The sequence below is a fragment of the Citrus clementina genome, unplaced genomic scaffold (genome assembly GCF_000493195.1).
Source record: "Citrus clementina cultivar Clemenules unplaced genomic scaffold, Citrus_clementina_v1.0 scaffold_3, whole genome shotgun sequence".
NCBI lineage: Eukaryota > Viridiplantae > Streptophyta > Magnoliopsida > Sapindales > Rutaceae > Citrus > Citrus x clementina.
The window spans coordinates 30,238,979-30,258,054 of NW_006262339.1; the positions used below are offsets into that span (position 1 = coordinate 30,238,979).

Genomic DNA, 19,076 nt, shown 5'->3' on the forward strand with positions numbered 1-19,076 from the left:
TGACCCTGTATTTCAGGAACATTGGGGAAGTACCATGTGTGCCCCAGAGGTAAACACTTAATATTGTTTTGAAGATTACAATATTTATATATGTTAAAAATGAGAAATTATGCCAATTCATTTTATATATGGCCAATAGAGTTCTCGACAAGCTTCCAAAAGAAAAAGGAAGGAAAGTTTATCGAGTAGGTCTGAGTCTGGAGATGCACCTATTACTGAGACAGACTTAACTAATGAAGATCTCAATGATGTCACATCTGAAAATCCGTATCAATCTTGCAATGAAGAGAATTTGACAAAGAAGAAACGTGGCCCTACTGTATGTCATGATGTGGCAAATGAAGATGGGAAGAAGATAGTCTTAGAATTGAATAATTTGGGGCAACCTATTGGAAAATCATTTGTGTTATATTCATCGTTTTATGGTAGTTTGGTAAAGGAGGTTGTGTCTATAAACTGTGATGATTGGAGATATGTTCCAAAACAGCAAAAAGCTTTGTTGTTGAGAGCACTCGAGGTAAATATGTACACATCTATTTTTAGAGTGCAGTTCAAATTATAACATGACACTAACATTAGTTATTTTTTATTTGCTTGAAACATTCAGCAGAAATTTGTTTTGGAAGGAGATGTAATCAAAAAGTATACGCTACAGATGATGGGAAAAGTCTGGCGAGCACATAAATCAAGATTGACAAAAAAGTTGGATGCTCGACCTAGTCTTGTCAAACCTACCGAGTGGGAGACTTTTATTAAAAAAAAGACCTCAAAAGCCTTCATGGTATGTATGCTTATAGTCCTAGCTGAAACATTCATTCATGCATATTTTATTTTATTTAGAATGATGTAATTAATGTATATTAAAACAGGAAAAAAAACAAGGTTTTTAAGGAAATGAGGGCGAAGCAAGATATTCCATATACTGAAAGTCGAATGGGATATGCTCGTATGCAAGATAAGATGGTAAATCTTTAATTATATTCAAACAATATAGTAGTTATCTAGCTAGCGTCTGTTATTACTTTGAGATATATATAGTTAATTCTGACTGAAAAATATTTTCATTACAGAAGAAAAACAGTTCAAATCCATCATAAATAACTCGAATTGATGTTTGGATTAAAGCACATACTAAAAATAATGGTGAACCATCTAGTTCAAAAGTCGTTGAAGTGAAGGTATGTGTCAAATTTATTGATGATAACTTAGATATGCTAGCAATTATTATTGGAAATATTATAATAAATAACTCTTTCTTGAGTTTAGGAAATGTATGAAGCTGAAAAAAATTCAGATTTGTCAGAAGCACAATCAAAATCTGTTAAAAACGATATACGTTCAAAGTTTATTGGACCTAAGCAAGGAGGCCGTGTTAGAGGTCAAGGAGCAGGAGTGACGCTATCTAAATTAGAGGCAATATCTCAGCAAACTAAGAAGGAAGCCAAAATGCAAGAACAAATTGACATATTACAAGACACAATGAAGCAAATGCAAGGTTTCATGGATGATCAAAACAAACTCATACAAAGTTTAATGAGCAAACTGGTAATAGCAAGTACCTTATTAAATGTTACGTTAATTACTTGTGAATCTTAATTTCATAAAATTGTGAAATCAACTTCTTTTTTTAATTTCTTTTTGTACAGAGTGAAGCATCAAATGATGGACAAAATCAAAATCTATCTACATCAACTCAATCTAATAGTACTCTACAAGTAAAGTTTAAACTTATACAACAATTTATGCTGTCATAATTAATAGTTTAGTAACTATTAACTTAATTATAATTAGAAATGTTGTTTTCTTTGTTTTGCTTATGAGTACAGCATGTAAGCCCAAATCGGAAAGGCCAAAAGTGCAAGTTGTTGAATTGGCTTGAAGTAGATGAAGTAGTTGCAATAGAACGTTGGGTAACAAATGATCCTAATGCAATGGTGCATTGTGTAGCTCTTGGAAAAAATGCTTCTCGTGTGTGGGTAGATGAGGTGAAAAATCCTTCTGCTGAGTTGCGGAAAAAATATGCAGATATGGAAACAATAGAAGATGCTTTGGGAAGTTCAATTGCATGGCCAACGGAAGCGATTATTGTTATGGAAGATTAATTTTGGTATGAATGGTTAAAAGTTTAATTGAAGACAATATTTTGACTTAGTGTTTTGGTTAGGTGATTTTGATGGGTCTAAGGGTAGTGTTTTGGTTAGATGATTTTGATGGGTCTAATGGTATATATCATTGTTGGAGTGACTATTGGTATTTGTTAAACTTGGCATTCACAGTTTTGAATGATGTTTACTGTAATGCTAGGTCTTATTTTGGACATTAACTTTAGTTTGCCTTTGTATATGTATGATATTAATTTTTTCACTCTTAAAATACTTGATGGTATTTGTTGTTCATGAATTAATGAAATGTAGTTTATTCCTTTTGTTAAAATTGTCAGTTTTAATTATAAATCATATTGTATTCTATTATGTTATAAATATCTAATAAATGTTATAAAGTAAAAAAAAAGTTACAAAATTAACCAAGCACAATAGCATTCCTGAAAAGAGTAATATAGCATTATCAAACTTCATAAAATGCTATCAACAGTTTGTAGTGTGAAAACATGTTATGGCGTTTCGGCTAATGCTATAGACTCTTCAGCTAAATTATAACATTGATATAAATGCTATAAATTACTTGAATAACAATTATTCCTTTAGCATTTAAAAAACGTTATACACAAATAGCACTCCAAAAAACGCTCTACCATGATATTTGATAACGTTAAATAAATGTTATTATAGTTTTATAACAACATTTAAAAACTACTATACATCGATAGCGGTTTTTAAAAATGCTATAGAGAAAAGATAGCATGGGCAATCACGACATTAAATAAACGCTATAATAACGATAATATAACATTTTTTGAGCGCTATGAAAAGTCATATTTGTTGTAGTGTTTGTATGTTAAAAAGTCATATTACTCTTTAAGAATAAATCTCAAACATAAAAATTATAATTATGTCATGAAAGTAAGAGTAATTAAAAAAATGAAAAATATTAGGGACCTATGGGTTATTCTCCCAAAAGCAGGAATAATAATAATAATCGTTTTCGAAAATTTTCAACCTAAGAGTCTATTTCTAAAGATTTCCTATAATGTTTTAAATTATATATCGAACGAGGATAGACAAAGATTTTTTTTTTAATAATCAATCTGTATTTCTTTAATTTTTCCATTCTGTGATCAGCTTTTTTAGTATCCACATGATGATCTTAGTTCACTGAGAGTGATTCATACCAACCATGAGAACTAATAAATTAATAATGACATGTCAGTGGGCTCCTAGGCCTAGCCCATTTTATTTTTGGAGTGTAAGGTGCAATTTTGTGATATAGTATACTATGCTCTTCACAATAAGATAAAAATTCATTTCAAAAGTATTCACCAGCTCTATCAATACCAATCACTTTAATTTTCGTTTCCTTTTTATCCTCAACTTGAGCTTTAAAATGTTTAAAGAAAACAAAAGCTTCATCATTATAGACATTAAATGCACATAAGTAAATTTTGAAAGTTTGTGTATTATGTTGCATTCTTATTATATATCTTCCTATCTTTATCATTTAGTTTTAGGTCAGGCATCGTTTGATATTATCAGTAAAACGTTAAAGATAATTTATTTTATAAGTTTCAACAAAAATAGTGTTTGATAAAAATTTTTAAAATCTATTTTATTTCATTTTGACAATAACTTTTATGGGCTTTTGTAGATAGGTGGAGGGTTGCTTTTTAAAAGCACCTTATTAAAAAACTATTGTACACTTGAAGTTCCTATTATAATTAAGTTTATAATCCTATTACTTAAACAAAACAAATGATTATAGGTAAAAGGACTTTTACATCCCAAGATTTGGAGAAATTGTCATATAAATCCTCAAGTTTTTAATAAGAGAGGCCAATGCTCCATGTTGACTATAATACCCTTTAACTCTGTTAATCCAAAAGGAATTGACTCTAATATTTTATAATAAATAGAAATATATATAATATAAAATAAATATAATATTATTAAATTTAAAATGATTTCGGTATTTAAAAGATAGTTTAACATTTTACAATTTACTAGACATCTTTTTATTATATTAAAATAAATTTTGTAATATTAAAAACATTGTAATAAAATAAATATATAAAATTTTAAATTATTTTGAATATAAAACAAAATAATTTTAATATTATTAATAGGTGAGATATACTTTATTAATTGTAAAATCTATTTAACCTAAAGATTTATTTAAAATCTTTATAATTTTTTTATAAGAAATACAAATATAGTAGTAAAATAAATTTATTTTAAATATTAAAATATAATATAATATTTTATTATATTTATATTTATGAAAAATTTTAAATTCAATTATTGTGGTTACTATATTTAAATGATATTATGATTAAAAAAATGGATCTTAGTGTCCCTTATTAAAAATTCAGGGGTGTGCACAACCATTTTTTTCCAAATTAGACGTCTTTTTTGTGATTATATTATATTTTTACATGAACTCTATGATGAAAATGGTAACCATAGTTTATCATATTACCACAACTACATATTACTTTTTATTTTATGTAGATTTATGTATTATGTTATGAATTTTATTATATCTTTATAACATATTATGAAGTTCGTTAGATTTTAATTAACTGATTTTTTCACTTTTTGCATATTTATGTATGTTAAAATGAAAAAAAGCCGTGTCGAGAGTATTTACTAAACTTACTCTGGAAAAATAAAAGGCAATTTAAATTTATGTTCACCTTAATTATTACACAATAAATTATATTTTAGTAATAAAATTTACTAAACATGTATATTTTGCTTTTGTAAAATGAAGACAAATTGCATATAAATTGGGATGACGTGTGTGCTTACGTAAGACAGCCAGACGAAAATTCATTACCTATCCACTATCCAGTAGACACCCGTTGTGATTTTGAAAAGCCCGCTCTTTTGCTTTTGTTTGAGGATGAAGGATGAGCACCATGACGCACTAACATACGACAAAAGAGTGGTGCTATTAGCACCCCTCCGTTATCCTTTCCAAACCCCTTTTTCGTATCTTCTTTAATTTCTAAAATTGCCTTTATAAAAATTTCTAGCATTCTAATAAAGTTAGTAATTTATGAAAATTTCACAAAATTATATTTCCTATAAAAATAAATTTTTAAGTGAAAAAATACTTTAGATTAGATTCTTACTCTTTTACAATTGACTTCTAAAAAAAATTGTAAGTTTTAACAGTTTTTAGTAGAGAAAAAACTAGGAGAAAAATCATATGTAGATTTAATTAGATAAGACTTTAAATTTAATGTAATTTAGAATATAAATGACAAAGTTTTAAAAACATAACAAGAGAACTTTTATAAGAAAAATGTAGGGTTGCCAATAGCGTCACTTGAGAAAAACTTAGGTAGTACCGGTCTGTTACTAGCTGAGGTGATAAGATTGGTTTATTATTATATATTTTGTCATTTGGTGAAGTAGTAAGTCCATAACAAGAATATTCTTTTTATTTTATATGTCAAAGTAAAATTCATTAATAATTTTATTTTAGGATTTAATATTTTGTCAAATGATAGAGTGTCAATGGCTGCTCCTTTACTTCATTCAATAGGCTAAAATTATAGGCTATTCCTGCTTGTTTTTCTCCAAATATGGCATTACACACATTTTTAGATTCATGAAAAATTCTCGGGTACACTTCTAGTGCACTGATCTCTTTCCACTTACTCGTCCTCATGATCATCATTATTATTGTTATGCGCGCAAATTATAAAAATATTTATACACACGACATAACGAATAATGCAAAATTGACCCAAAATATTAAAAGGTCCTTTGTTTAATCATGACAAGATAGGACAATCGAGTGAAATATTGTTTTACCTGGGTGAGACTATTTGAATTAAAAAATATTACTTAGTGAACTCATTTTCTTTATAAATCCACTATTAAAATCTAAAAAATAATTTTTTTACTGTACACCATAAATTTTAAAAAGAGAAATTATCATTGCACCACTTTTATTTTGCCTTATATTTATCTAATCATTATAAAATTTTAATATATACTTTGCACCACCTTTGTTTTCACATTTGTATCAACTAGCCACTTTTACATTAACACTATTAAATAATTTTAATAAAATGACAATTTTACCCCCAAATAAATTAAAAGATTATTTTATCTTATAAAAACTTTTAAAATTAAAAATTATAATCATAAAATATCCCTAAATTTAATAAAAAAATAAATCCCAAATAGAAGTGCTCAACTGATTTTTACTAAATTTAGATTTTACAAAATTTTAATAATTATTTTTATTAAAAATTATAATTTTACAAAATTTTAATAAAAATAAATGAATTTATTTATTAAAAAAATTATAATTTAATAAAATAAAAATTTTAAAAATAATTGAATTTATTTATTAAAAGAATAAATCCTAAAATTTTAGTAATTTAGGGGATTTTTATTAAATCCCAAAATTTTTGCAATTATTTTTATAATTATAATTTTATATTCAAATAATTTTTATTAAAAATAAAAATTCTAATTTTGGGATTTATTTTTATTAAATTTAGGGATATTTTTATCATTATATTTTTTTATAAAATAAAATGCTCTTTTAATTTATTTGAGGGTAAAATTATCATTTTATTAAAATTATTTAATAGTGTTAATGCAAAAGTGGCTAGTTGATACAAATGTGAAAAGAAATGTGATGCAAAGTACATGTTAGAATTTTGTAGTGATTAGATGAACATAAGACAAAATAAAAGTGGTGTAATGATAATTTCCCTGGTAAAAATAATCTTTACTATAAAGAGTGAGACTATTAGCACCATGTAACTTTTTTTTCAAACCCCTTTTCTACCAAAAATCTACTTTAATTCCCAAAATATCCCTTTTCATTTTTTCAAATTTTTTTATTCAAAAAGAAAAATAATTCAATTTCTTCCAAATAACTCTAATTACAAATATTATTTTTATAAATTTTTTAATTATTAAATCATACATAGTTTACTCAAAAAAATCAAATACATTTACAAATTAAGTAGAATTAAAGTGGACTCAAATACCTATTATTTATTTTTAAAATTAAAAATAAGTTTAAATTAAAAATAAGTTTAAATTAAAAATAAGTTTTGTAAATTTCTCAAGAAAAAAGTTGTTTGTGAGGAAACAAAAATTGTAAAAGTCTTTGGTGCAGTTGTATGGGTATAAAGAGTTGAAAAGAGAAATATAATAGTATAACTAGATTTATTTTATCTTTTAATGCAATTGCAATAAGAGAGGGGTTTTATAAAGATTATAGAGGGATGCCAATAGTTCAACTCCACTATAAAATTACCATGGACTGCTTTCTCAACTTAACACCCATCATTAACTTCCCAATATATACGGGGCATATCAGTAGAGCAGGGGAACTTAACACTATCATTAGTGTCCATTTAGAGTTTTAAAACAAATTGAGATTAACACGATAAGTCAAAGACCTATCAGCGTAATAGAAGAGTGTGAACTATCCCTTTTAGCCCTCTTGAGAGCGTTGATTTTCTCAAGTATTTTGCATTAAACTTTTCTTGTGGCGTCTATGTTTTGTCTTTATTAAATAGTGAAATTATTCTAAAATTACAGTCTGAAATTTAGAATAATAGAAGAATGTAGAAAACGAACTACATAGATAATTAAGGAGTGTAGATCTAGTATATTAGAATTACGGTTCATTAGAAAAATGGGTGTATAAAGTAGATTTTGTTTGTTTTTCTGTATTCTTGGACCTTAGATATAATTTTGATCAAGGGTGTGGTTTGGTAATAAATTCTTTTATTTAAATAACGGGTTTAAGAAATAAATTTATAGATTCAAATAATCTCACCGTGTACTTTTGTTTTCCTAACATTAAGAACCAAAAATACTCACAAAGGTAAACTAGAACTTTCACTCAAAGATAGGGTATTACTATAATTTCACTACAATTTTCAATTATGTCATTGTCAGTACAATCTTCTTTCAACATACTGTAACCTTTATTGCATTTTTCAACAAATTCTTTTGTAGAAATTTTTATGAGTGCGGATATGTTCAACATACTGTAAGCTTGGTTTATTACATAGGACTTCAATCAAAGATGTGTTACAAGAGTAAAAAAATACACGCTCAAATCTTGTGCTTATTGTTGGAGGGTGTGGCGGCATAATTTTGAATGCTCTTCTAGTAGTCTTGTTTCCTCTTCATAATGAAACTTTGTATTGGCTGAAATGGAGTAGCTCTCGCGTTGGAAGTTAACCACTATAAATCTGTGCCCTATGGTGTTTTCTTAGCTTTTATTCTCTAATTTCTAGAAAAGGTTTAGGATTCTATAATTCATCCATAACACTTATGGCTAACAAAATATACTCCTAAAATTACATGTAAGAATTCTTTCATATGGCTGGGTCCAAGACCGAATATAAACATAACGGACCCCAAAATGATAAGGGAAATTTTGTTGAAGTATGATATCTTTGAAAAACAGGTAAGCCCAATTTCGAAGCTGCTGGTCTCTGGGATGGTGGTGTATGAGGGTAAGCAGTGGTTTAAAGTTAGAAAAATCGCCACTCCAGCCTTCCATCAGGATAAGCTGAAGGTTCATTTTCAACTTTACATTTCATTTGATCAGACACATGGCAATTCTTATTTTTACATGACCTATGACATTAGTTGACAATTTCTTCCGTTTTTTTTATTAGAATATGTTACCCACAATTCAGAAGAGCTGTAACGACATGCTAAGCAAATGGAAGACTTCGATTTCAAAGGAAGGATCCAGTGAGTTAGATGTGTGGCCTCATATTCAAACTTTGACAGCGGATGTCATTTCTCGAACAGCATTTGGCAGTAGCTTTGAAGAAGGAAGAAAAATATTTGAAGTGCTACGTGAACAAATGAATCTTTTGATTCAAGCTTTAATGTTTGCTTATATTCCAGGATGGAGGTAATTTTAGTTAATGAACTTAAATGATTTCATCTAGTACCGATCCTATGGCCTGAGCTATACTAATCATTTAAAGATCCAGTGCCATGTGAGTGTTTAGAAAAGTGTTGTCAAATGTTTTAGCATATGAATAATTTCGGTGTGCCTTGCACTTAATTACAAGAATTTTTCATTTGTAGGTTTGTACCAAATAGACTGAATAGAAAATTGAAAAGCAATCACCATGAAATGGGAGAACTGGTAAAAGGTATCATTAATCAAAGAGAGGAAGCTCTGAAAGTTAAAAAAGCCAGCAATAATGAGGACTTGTTGGGCATATTGATGGAATCAAATCACAAAGAAATTCAGGAGAAGGAAACCGGAATGAGCGTTGATGAGGTGATTGAAGAGTGCAAGCTGTTCTATCTTGCTGGGCAGGAAACTACTGCATCATTGCTTGTGTGGACAATGGTTTTGTTATGCATACATCCTGAATGGCAAGAACGAGCAAGGGAAGAGGTTTGTCAAGTTTTTGGTAATAGAGAACCAAAATTTGAAGAGCTGAACCAGTTGAAAGTAGTAAGTAATTTTAATCTTAATTAAATATCTATAGCTTTTTTAATTTGTTGAAAATTATTGAATTCGTGACAATTTTTAGGCGTCAAAGTCTGGATTTACAATATATATGATTAGGATTCTAGGCTGGTGTAGAATTATTTTTATTCTAATCATAGGTCAAATTTGGAATATCCAAACATCCGCACCTGAAAACTACTTCTTAAGTTGATACCACTTGAATTTCTTAACCTGAACAGTGTTTGTAAATATTTTACTATCAAAGATAGAGGAAGCCACATAAATTGGAGAAAATCTTGGGAGGTGCAAACGGTACCGAGTCATCTTACCACAACATTAGAATTTTGTTCTGTGATTTTCACAACTAACCCACCTTAATATATTTGTTATCACTCACCAAGAACAATGAGTTTCCTAGCTTGAAGAAATAATTCCAGGCTATGGTACAGGTAAGCAAATTGAGTTCTATACAAGGTACTTAGGTTATGGAGTAGTTATGGCCATGGCAGTTCGTTATTGGAAATGATAAAACCTATAAAAATGTCCAGGGTTCAAATCCCTTCTTATACCGGCAGTGCGAAGGGATTTGTTATATATGTATGTAATATTTTAAAAAATCATAATTTAAAATTTACAACTAGTAATAGCTTCTTTTGCAAACCAAAAGACGGGAAATAAGTGGAATTTAGGACCTTAACTAATTTTTTTTGGTCTCCCAAAATGTAGTAAAAGATTGCACAAATGATTCTGTTTTCTGTTGCAGGTAAGCAAAATTCTGTACGAGGTACTGAGGTTATATTCACCAGCACCTCTGCTTACTCGAGCTAATTTTAAGGAGATTAAGCTAGGAGAATATATTATACCACCTGGAGTTTTTCTTTCATTGCCAATAATTTTTGTTCATCGTGATCATGAATACTGGGGCGATGATGCAAAAAAGTTCAACCCAGATAGGTTTTCGGAAGGAGTTTCAAAGGCATCGAAGAATCAAATTTCATTCTTCTCATTTGGTTGGGGTCCTCGAATTTGCATTGGACAAAACTTTGCTCTGTTGGAAGCAAAACTTGCTTTAGCAATGATTTTGCATAAGTTCACTTTCCAGCTTTCACCAACTTATGTGCATGCTCCTACTCGTGGTATAAGTGTATATCCACAGCATGGTGCTAACATCATTTTACACAAAATTTAGTATGTATTACCATCGCAAGTTTTCAGAATTCATGCCATGTAATATATAGAGTAAGAAGTTTCTTATTTTGAGGTAATGATTTGTTGTGAAATTAACCCTAGTATCACTGGATTAATTACACCCCAAGATCTAACTCAGACTCCAAGATTTAAGAATCAAACCTAAGCTAATTGAAACAACCACCAGATCAAAGAAACACAACTCAAAGAATCAAGAATACACAAAGACTTAAGTGGTTCAGCACCTTTGAGGGTGGCTACATCCACTGGAGAAAACAACTCATGGAGCAACTTTATTAAGCTTAAAGTTTAGAGAGATGATAACTAGCAATACAGAGAACAATCAGCAAAACTTACTTCTCACTACAGCTTCCTTATCATTCTCTCCTCGATGCATCCAGACTACACCAGAACCAGCATATATATATATTAGTTGTTGCTGGCGTTACACATCCAAAAGATTCCCTCCAAAATCAACAGCCTTAACTAACTGATCACGAGCTTCTCACGCGCAAATTAAAGCCTCTCTTAAACGACAACAAGCCATGTCGTTTAAGCTTAGAATAGGCGTGTGTTAACCACGTGAGAGTTTAATGGTTTTGGACGACCTCACCAAGTTGTCAATTCTAGAATCTTGATCAACTGAAATGACATGTCACTCATCTTTGCAACTTTAATACGACAAGTTGTTCACATGAGTTTGAGTTCATTTCAACAATCTCCACTCTAAACTCAACACTCATAGCTCCCTCCTTTCTCATTGTCCTCTCCCCATCTGCTGCTTCTTAAAACCTACAGATTCCTGCTAAGTTCGTGTAAAGGAAGAACTTGGCAGTGGACACAATCTTGGTTAACATGTTAGCTGGATTTTATTCAGTATAAATCTTCAGCAACTTCATAGTCCCTCTTGATACCTCAAGCCTTCCAAAATGCAACTTAACATTTATATGTTTTGTCTTCTCGTGATGAGATTGATTCTTGCTAAGATGTATAGCACTCTAGTTGTCACTGTATACTGTTACAGTCTCTTGCTTAGCTCTCAACTCAGTTGTCATGCCTTTCAGCCAAATTGCTTCTTTGAAAGCTTCAGTTGCTGCAGTATACTTTGCCTCTGTAGTGGACAAAGCCACTATATTCTGTAATGTTGCTTTCCAACTAACTGTGTAGCTCCCCAGAGTAAACAAATACCCTGTCTGTGACCTTCTTTTATCAAGATCACCAGTAAAGTCAGCATCTACATAACCAATTAGTGTGTGTCCATTTTTATCTTCTCCACCATAAACCAAACCAACCTCTATAGTCCCCTTAGGTACCTCATAATCCACTGAATAGCTCTCTAGTGTTCATAGCTTGGATTTGCCATAAACCTGGTCACCAAACTCACAACATGTGAGATATCAGGTCTGGTGAGTACCATGGTGTACATAAGGCTACCTACTGCACTTGAATAGGGTATACATGCCATTTTCTATTGTTCTGCATCAGTTTGATTGCACTGAGCAGCATACAACTTGAAATTGTTTGCCGATGGTGTCTGCACTTACTTAGCATCATTCATTCCAAACCTCATCAGAACTTTCTAAATGTAGCTTTGTTGAGTTAAGAACAAAATCTTCTTGCTCCTGTTCTTGATAATATCCATCCCTAGAATTCTCTTAGCTTCCCCAAGTTCCTTTATTTCAAATTTCCAATTAGCATGCCATCTACATACAGCAGGAGATATATCATTCCCCCTCCACTTATCTCTTTGAAGCATACACAGTGTTGAGTGTTAGAAAATGCATATTTATAAAGGAGAAAACCGTCATTTTACATTTCAAGTCTTACTAACAACCCTTACTTTTATGTATTTAACATTCTTGTGATTTAATTACGTGTGTTTTATTTTAATTAAGTAATTTATGTATTTTAGGGGCATTATAGTCATTTAACAATAAAGGAGAGATCAGACGGCAAAACGGACATCACTTTTGAACTCAGGACGGTCGAAAACCTTAAGAGGAGCATAAAAGGAAAAATGACACTATTCACATGTACGGTACTATTCACGTATACGGGACTGTATACGTTATTGTTCACGGCACTGTTCACATAGACGGATCGATGACGTGGCATTGACCGATGATGTGGCATTGACTGATGAGGTGTCACGATCCTGTTAGACTAAAATTCTTATGTACTGTTGATGGTGACGTGGCAGCATATCAGTGGACGAAAAATCTCGCGTACGGTGCATGCATCACACAGGATTATTTTCAACCAAACCGCGTTACTGTTCATCCGGGTCAAACCGCGTTACTATTCAAAGTCGGGTCAAACCGTGTTACTGTTCATCCGCGTGGTCAAACCGTGGACTGTTGGCTAATGACGTGGCGCAATCCTGAGCGTCCAAACTGTTTTTAATCCGATGGCCATGATTTACTCCATGTATCTATAAAAAGGGGGCCCCTCCCCCCTAATTTGATATCTCTGAATCCATTTTTGGGATCCATTTTCTGTAATTCCCTCTCCATCTTGTATTTTCTTCGTATTTTAATAAATTCCCATTTTGCCCCTAGTTCAACTATGAGTGGCTAATTTTCTTTCAAGCTTGGGTTGAAGGTGAAGTCTCAACATGTGTCATGGGCTTAATTTGGTAAATTTATTTTCTCTTCCCCTCTAGTTTTTGTGGATGTTTTGACTTCTCGTCGACAAATAATACTAATCTTGTCTAGTACCGCCTTGGTTACACCGGCCCTCTAGTACAAGGTTATTATTATTTGGCACGATAAGCCCTTAGCACCATATTGATTAGAGCGTGGTTCATGAGGTTTGGATTCCCCCCTCATGATTTAATTGGCATTAATACGGATTATTTAGCCCATGATGCATGTTGATACGGATCCAGATACCCAAGTACGTCATTTCAATAGAATTCTCTTCAATTTATTCTCACCATTTCAATACCAATTTTAGAATTTATTCTCTCCATTTTAATTTAAGTTTTAGCATATTCCAATCATTTCCACCACAAATCCAATCACCCATTCACAAAATTAATTCTACACAATTAAAATCCACCTCCTCGTGGGATCGACACTCGTCACCATTAATCTATACTACAACAGATTCGTGCGCTTGCGAGTACATTAAAATTTGCACAACAAGTTTTTGGCGCCGTTGCCGGGGAGGTAAGTAATTTTAATTCATAGAATTAAATTTTTTTTAATAATTTCTTTTATTTGTTTTCTTGTATTTTTTTTATTATTAAAAAAAAATAATAAATCTACATTTAAAGATTAGTATTTCTTTTCTTTTTCTCTTCCTTAAAATTCTGTAATTTAATTTTCAATTTATTTTTCTTTGTAATTTTTTTTTTGTTTATCTTATTAATTTATTTTTAGTTAATTTATTTCACGTATTTGTTTTTGTGTATTTTTATAGAAAAGTTTTAATAGCGCAATAAGGTTAGTATCGTAATTTCTCCCTCTTCTTTATTTTTATTTGTTTTGTTCCCATCTTTATTTTCATTTTATCTGTTTTGCATGCATGGTCGTAGGTCATTATTACCTAATCTTGAACCTATAAACCTTGAATTAGAAAAAACACTTCGCACACAAAAGCACATTAAAAATAAATTTGAAATGGATTTGCAACCACAAGAGAGGCCATTTAAGGACTACTTCAGTCCCTTAGCTAATTTGAGCACATCATGCATAAAATACCCAAATGTAGCTGCTAGGAGCTTTGAACTAAAACCTAGTGTGCTAAATTGTCTCCCCACATTCTATGGCTTAGAAAATGAGGACCCATATAATCATCTGAATGATTTTCATGCTATTTGTCAAACTTTTAAATACGAGAATTTTTCAGACGATGATGTTAAACTCAGATTATTCCCATTTTCTTTAAAGGATAGAGCTCGTTCATGGCTTAATACATTGCCTGCTAATAGCATTGCATCATGGGAACAAATGATAACTAAATTTTTGAATAAATATTTCCCAGTGCATAAAACCAATACTATTCGCAGGGAAATCTCGGAGTTTACCCAGAGAGAGGACGAGCAATTTTTTGAAACATGGGAGCGATTCAATGGGCTACTCTTGAAGTGTCCACATCATGGGTACGAGAAATGGCACCAATGCCAATACTTTTTGGAGGGATTACTACCAAATGTGCAAGAATGGCTAATGGCGACAAGTGGAGGAGAGCTAATGTCAAAAAGTGCATCCGAGATTTGGGAATTCTTTCAGCGACAAGCGGATAATTCCCAACAACGGAGTCGATCACTCAGGAATACTAGAAGAATTAAAGGAGTAAATGAGGTTCAAATTGGCGAGTCAACTTCGGGAATCAAAGAAGTCAAGGAGATGGTTGAAGGTCTTGCTCGACAAATAGCATCGTTATCGACTGCTAAATCAACAGAACCACATGACCATGACTCATACTCAGATCAAGCCAATGCCATAGGTGTAATGAGAAAGCCATCAAATTACAACCCATACTCCAACACATATAACCCTGGATGGAGAGACCACCCCAATTTTTCATGGTCTCAAGGACTCCAACAGAATGGACCAGCAGCTCCAGCTCCACCAATGCAACCAATTCCTCAAATTTCTCAAGCCTCTCAGCCACCATTTAGACCATACAATCAGAACCAGAATTACTTTCAGCCCAGACCATGGGAGGATTCATTCCAGAATCTTAAGAATCTTACTCACTCCACGATTGAGCAACAGAACTGCACCATTGATGGACTACGAAATGAGTTGAGAGCAGGCTTCAACTCACAAGCTCAATCAATTTCAAGCCTCGAGAAGATGGTGGGACAACTTGCTTCTTCAGTTCAGACCTTGGCAATGACTGTTGAGAAAGGCAAGTTTCCAAGTCAACCAGTACCTAATCCTAAAGGAGTGCATGAAGCAAGTACCAGTTCACCACAGCAGCATGGAGAGGTCAAAGCAGTAATGACCTTGCGAAAAGGAAAAGAAGTCGACAACAAAGTGGAGATGCCGGTGACAAAAGAAAATCAAATTGTTCCTGTGAGTGTTGAGGACTCATCACCGGAGGAGAAAGAAGAAACCAACCCACGAGAATACGTTCCCAAAGCTCCATTCCCCCAGAGGTTAGCTAAAGGCAAGAAGGGAAAATCCACAGGTGAGATTCTTGAAATCTTCAAACAGGTAAGTGTTAACATCCCCTTACTTGATGCTATTAAACAAGTTCCATCTTATGCCAAGTTTCTTAAAGACCTTTGTACTAAAAAGAGAAATATGCATGTTCAAAAGAAGGCATTTTTAACTGAAAACGTTAGCTCTATACTCCAATATAAAATTCCTTTAAAATGCAAAGACCCAGGCTCCCCCACTATCTCATGTAGTATAGGGAACCACACAATTGAGAATGCTTTATTGGATTTAGGAGCTAGTGTAAATTTGTTGCCTTATTCAGTATTTGTGAAACTTGGACTGGGAGAATTACACCCAACTCCAGTGGTGTTACAGCTTGCAGATCGGTCTACGAAAATACCTCGTGGTATTGTGGAGGACGTGCTTATCCAGGTAGACAAGTTTTATTTTCCTGTTGATTTTATTGTAATTGACACTCAACCAATACAGGATTCAAGGAAGCACATCCCCATTATTCTAGGCCGACCTTTCTTGGCAACTGCGGATGCTCACATTCAATGCAAGACTGGAAATATGCAGTTGTCCTTCGGCAACATGACTATGGAGCTAAACATTTTCAACATTGCCAAACAACCTCACAATGCAGATGATGAAATTGTTGATGTGGATTTAATAGAAGCATTAGTTGATGATACTTTTGTTTCAAACCTTAGTGATGATCCTTTACAAACATGTTTAACTCACTTTGGTTTGAATTTTGATATTGACAGATCGGTCGATGAGGTCAACGCTCTACTTGACTCAGCACCATCTATGGACACTAATAAATGGAAGTCAAAAGTTGAACAACTAGCACCATCAGAGAAGAAACTCATCCCATCATCAGAATCACCACCGAAACTCGAGCTCAAACCATTGCCCAACACTTTGGAATATGCATTTTTGGGAGAAGAAAGTACTCTACCGGTAATCATCTCAGCATCCCTCAATGATGAACAAAAAGGTAAGTTGTTGGATGTTTTGAAAGAGCACAAAGGGGCATTAGGATGGACCATAGCAGACATTAAAGGTATAAACCCAGTAGACTGCATGCATTACATTCACCTTGATGAAAATGCTAAAACTACTAGGGAGATGCAACGTCGGTTAAATCCTAACATGAAAGAAGTTGTTAGAACAGAAGTCCTTAAGCTATTAGACGCAGGTATCATTTACCCCATTTCTGATAGTTCATGGGTCAGTCCTGTACAAGTTGTCCCCAAAAAGTCAGGAGTCACAGTAGTTACGAATGCTGATAATGAATTGATACCCACTAGAGTAACTACAGGATGGCGTGTATGCATTGATTATAGAAAGTTGAATTCTGTCACACGTAAAGACTATTTTCCTTTACCATTTATCGATCAAATGCTTGATAGATTAGCAGGCCATGAATTTTATTGCTTTCTAGATGGCTACTCAGGATATAATCAGATTCCCATAGCACCAAAAGATCAAGAGAAAACTACTTTCACTTGCCCTTTTGGCACATTTGCATATAGGAGAATGCCATTTGGATTATGTAATGCACCTGCTACATTTCAATGATGCATGTTAAGCATTTTTTCTGATATGGTTGAACGATTCCTTGAAGTCTTTATGGATGACTTTTCTGTCTTTGGTGATTCATTTGATCAATGTTTACATCATCTAACACTAGTTCTGCAGAGATGTATCGAGAAGAACTTGGTCTTAAATTGGGAGAAATGCCATTTTATGGTAAAACAAGGTATTGTTCTCGGTCACATCATTTCGAGCAAAGGTATTGAGGTTGACAAAGCCAAGGTGGATCTCATTTCTAATCTTCCTCCACCCAAAACAGTCAGAGAAGTAAGATCTTTCCTTGGGCATGCTGGTTTCTATAGACGTTTCATTAAAGATTTTAGCAAAGTTTCTAGACCCTTATGCAATTTACTTGCTAAGGATGCACCTTTTGTCTTTAATGATTCATGTCTTGTGGCATTTGAAAAATTAAAGCATTTGTTGACATCATCACCCATCATTCAGCCCCCAAACTGGAGCTTACCATTTGAGCTCATGTGTGATGCATCTGACTATGCAGTAGGAGCAGTATTAGGACAAAGAGTTGATCGAATTCCCCACGTTATTTACTATGCTAGTATGACATTAAATGATGCACAGTTGAACTATTCAACTACTGAAAAAGAAATGCTAGCAGTAGTGTTTGCATTGGAAAAATTTCGATCATATCTCATTGGTTGTAAAATAATCGTGTTCACAGATCATGCTGCTCTTAAATATCTTCTCACAAAGAAAGATGCAAAAGCTAGACTAATTCGTTGGGTGTTACTTTTGCAGGAATTTGACTTGGAATTCAAAGATAAGAAAGGGACAGAAAATGTTGTGGCGGACCATCTCTCTCGTCTCCATTTTGACACAATTATAGAACAATTACCATTAAATGAGTCATTTCCAGATGAACAATTAATGAGTGTGGAAGTATTACCTTGGTATGCTGATATAGTTAATTATCTTGTTACAGGTAAACTTCCAGAGCATTGGACCAAGCAAGACAAGGCTAAATTCTTTGCAGAAATAAAGAATTTCTTTTGGGATGACCCGTATTTGTTCAAGTATTGTGCTGATCAAATTGTTAGACGATGTGTCCCAGAAAATGAAATTCAGAATATTCTTTCATTCTGCCATGAACAAGCTTGTGGAGGCCATTTCAGTGCTAAGAAAACAGCAACTAAAGTTTTACAATGTGGTTTCTATTGGCCATCTATATTTCGAGACGCTTACACTTTCTGTTCTTCATGTGATAGGTGTCAACGAATGGGAAGCATTACACGAAGGAACATGATGCCACTAAATCCAATTTTAGTGGTTGAGATTTTTGACGTATGGGGTATCGACTTCATGGGACCCTTTCCCCCGTCTTTTGGTCATCAATACATATTGGTTGCTGTTGACTATGTATCAAAATGGGTAGAAGCTATTCCATGTAGGACCAATGATCACAAGGTGGTGATAGGATTTTTGAAAAGCAACATTGTCTCGCGCTTTGGATTCCCTCGAGCAATAATCAGTGATGGTGGTGCCCACTTTTGTAACAAAGTATTCAAAGCTCTTTTGACAAAGTATTCAATCACACACAAAGTGGCGACCCCGTATCATCCGCAAACCAGT

General features: G+C 32.7%; 2 protein-coding genes and 1 non-coding gene across 3 annotated transcripts; 2 read left to right on the top strand and 1 right to left on the bottom strand.

Annotated features, from left to right (window-relative positions):
* Nucleotides 1–1,931: 1,931 nt before the first annotated feature.
* LOC18049872 (cytochrome P450 CYP72A219) lies at nt 1,932–10,774 on the top strand. Its single transcript, XM_006442241.2, has 5 exons — nt 1,932–2,087; nt 8,473–8,682; nt 8,786–9,030; nt 9,210–9,588; nt 10,349–10,774. The coding sequence occupies exons 1-5, from the start codon at nt 1,932–1,934 to the stop codon at nt 10,772–10,774; spliced, it is 1,416 nt and encodes a 471-aa protein (XP_006442304.2).
* A 4,003-nt stretch (nt 10,775–14,777) lies between these two features.
* LOC112100482 lies at nt 14,778–14,881 on the bottom strand. Its single transcript, XR_002906852.1, has one exon. It is a non-coding gene; the product is annotated as a small nucleolar RNA R71 (small nucleolar RNA).
* A 2,158-nt stretch (nt 14,882–17,039) lies between these two features.
* On the top strand, nt 17,040–19,076 carry LOC112100074 (the record flags this gene model as incomplete). Its single annotated transcript, XM_024187768.1, has 4 exons — nt 17,040–17,123; nt 17,850–18,045; nt 18,247–18,603; nt 18,850–19,076. Coding segments are annotated over 4 exons (864 nt in total), but the record flags the coding sequence as incomplete, so codon positions are not given.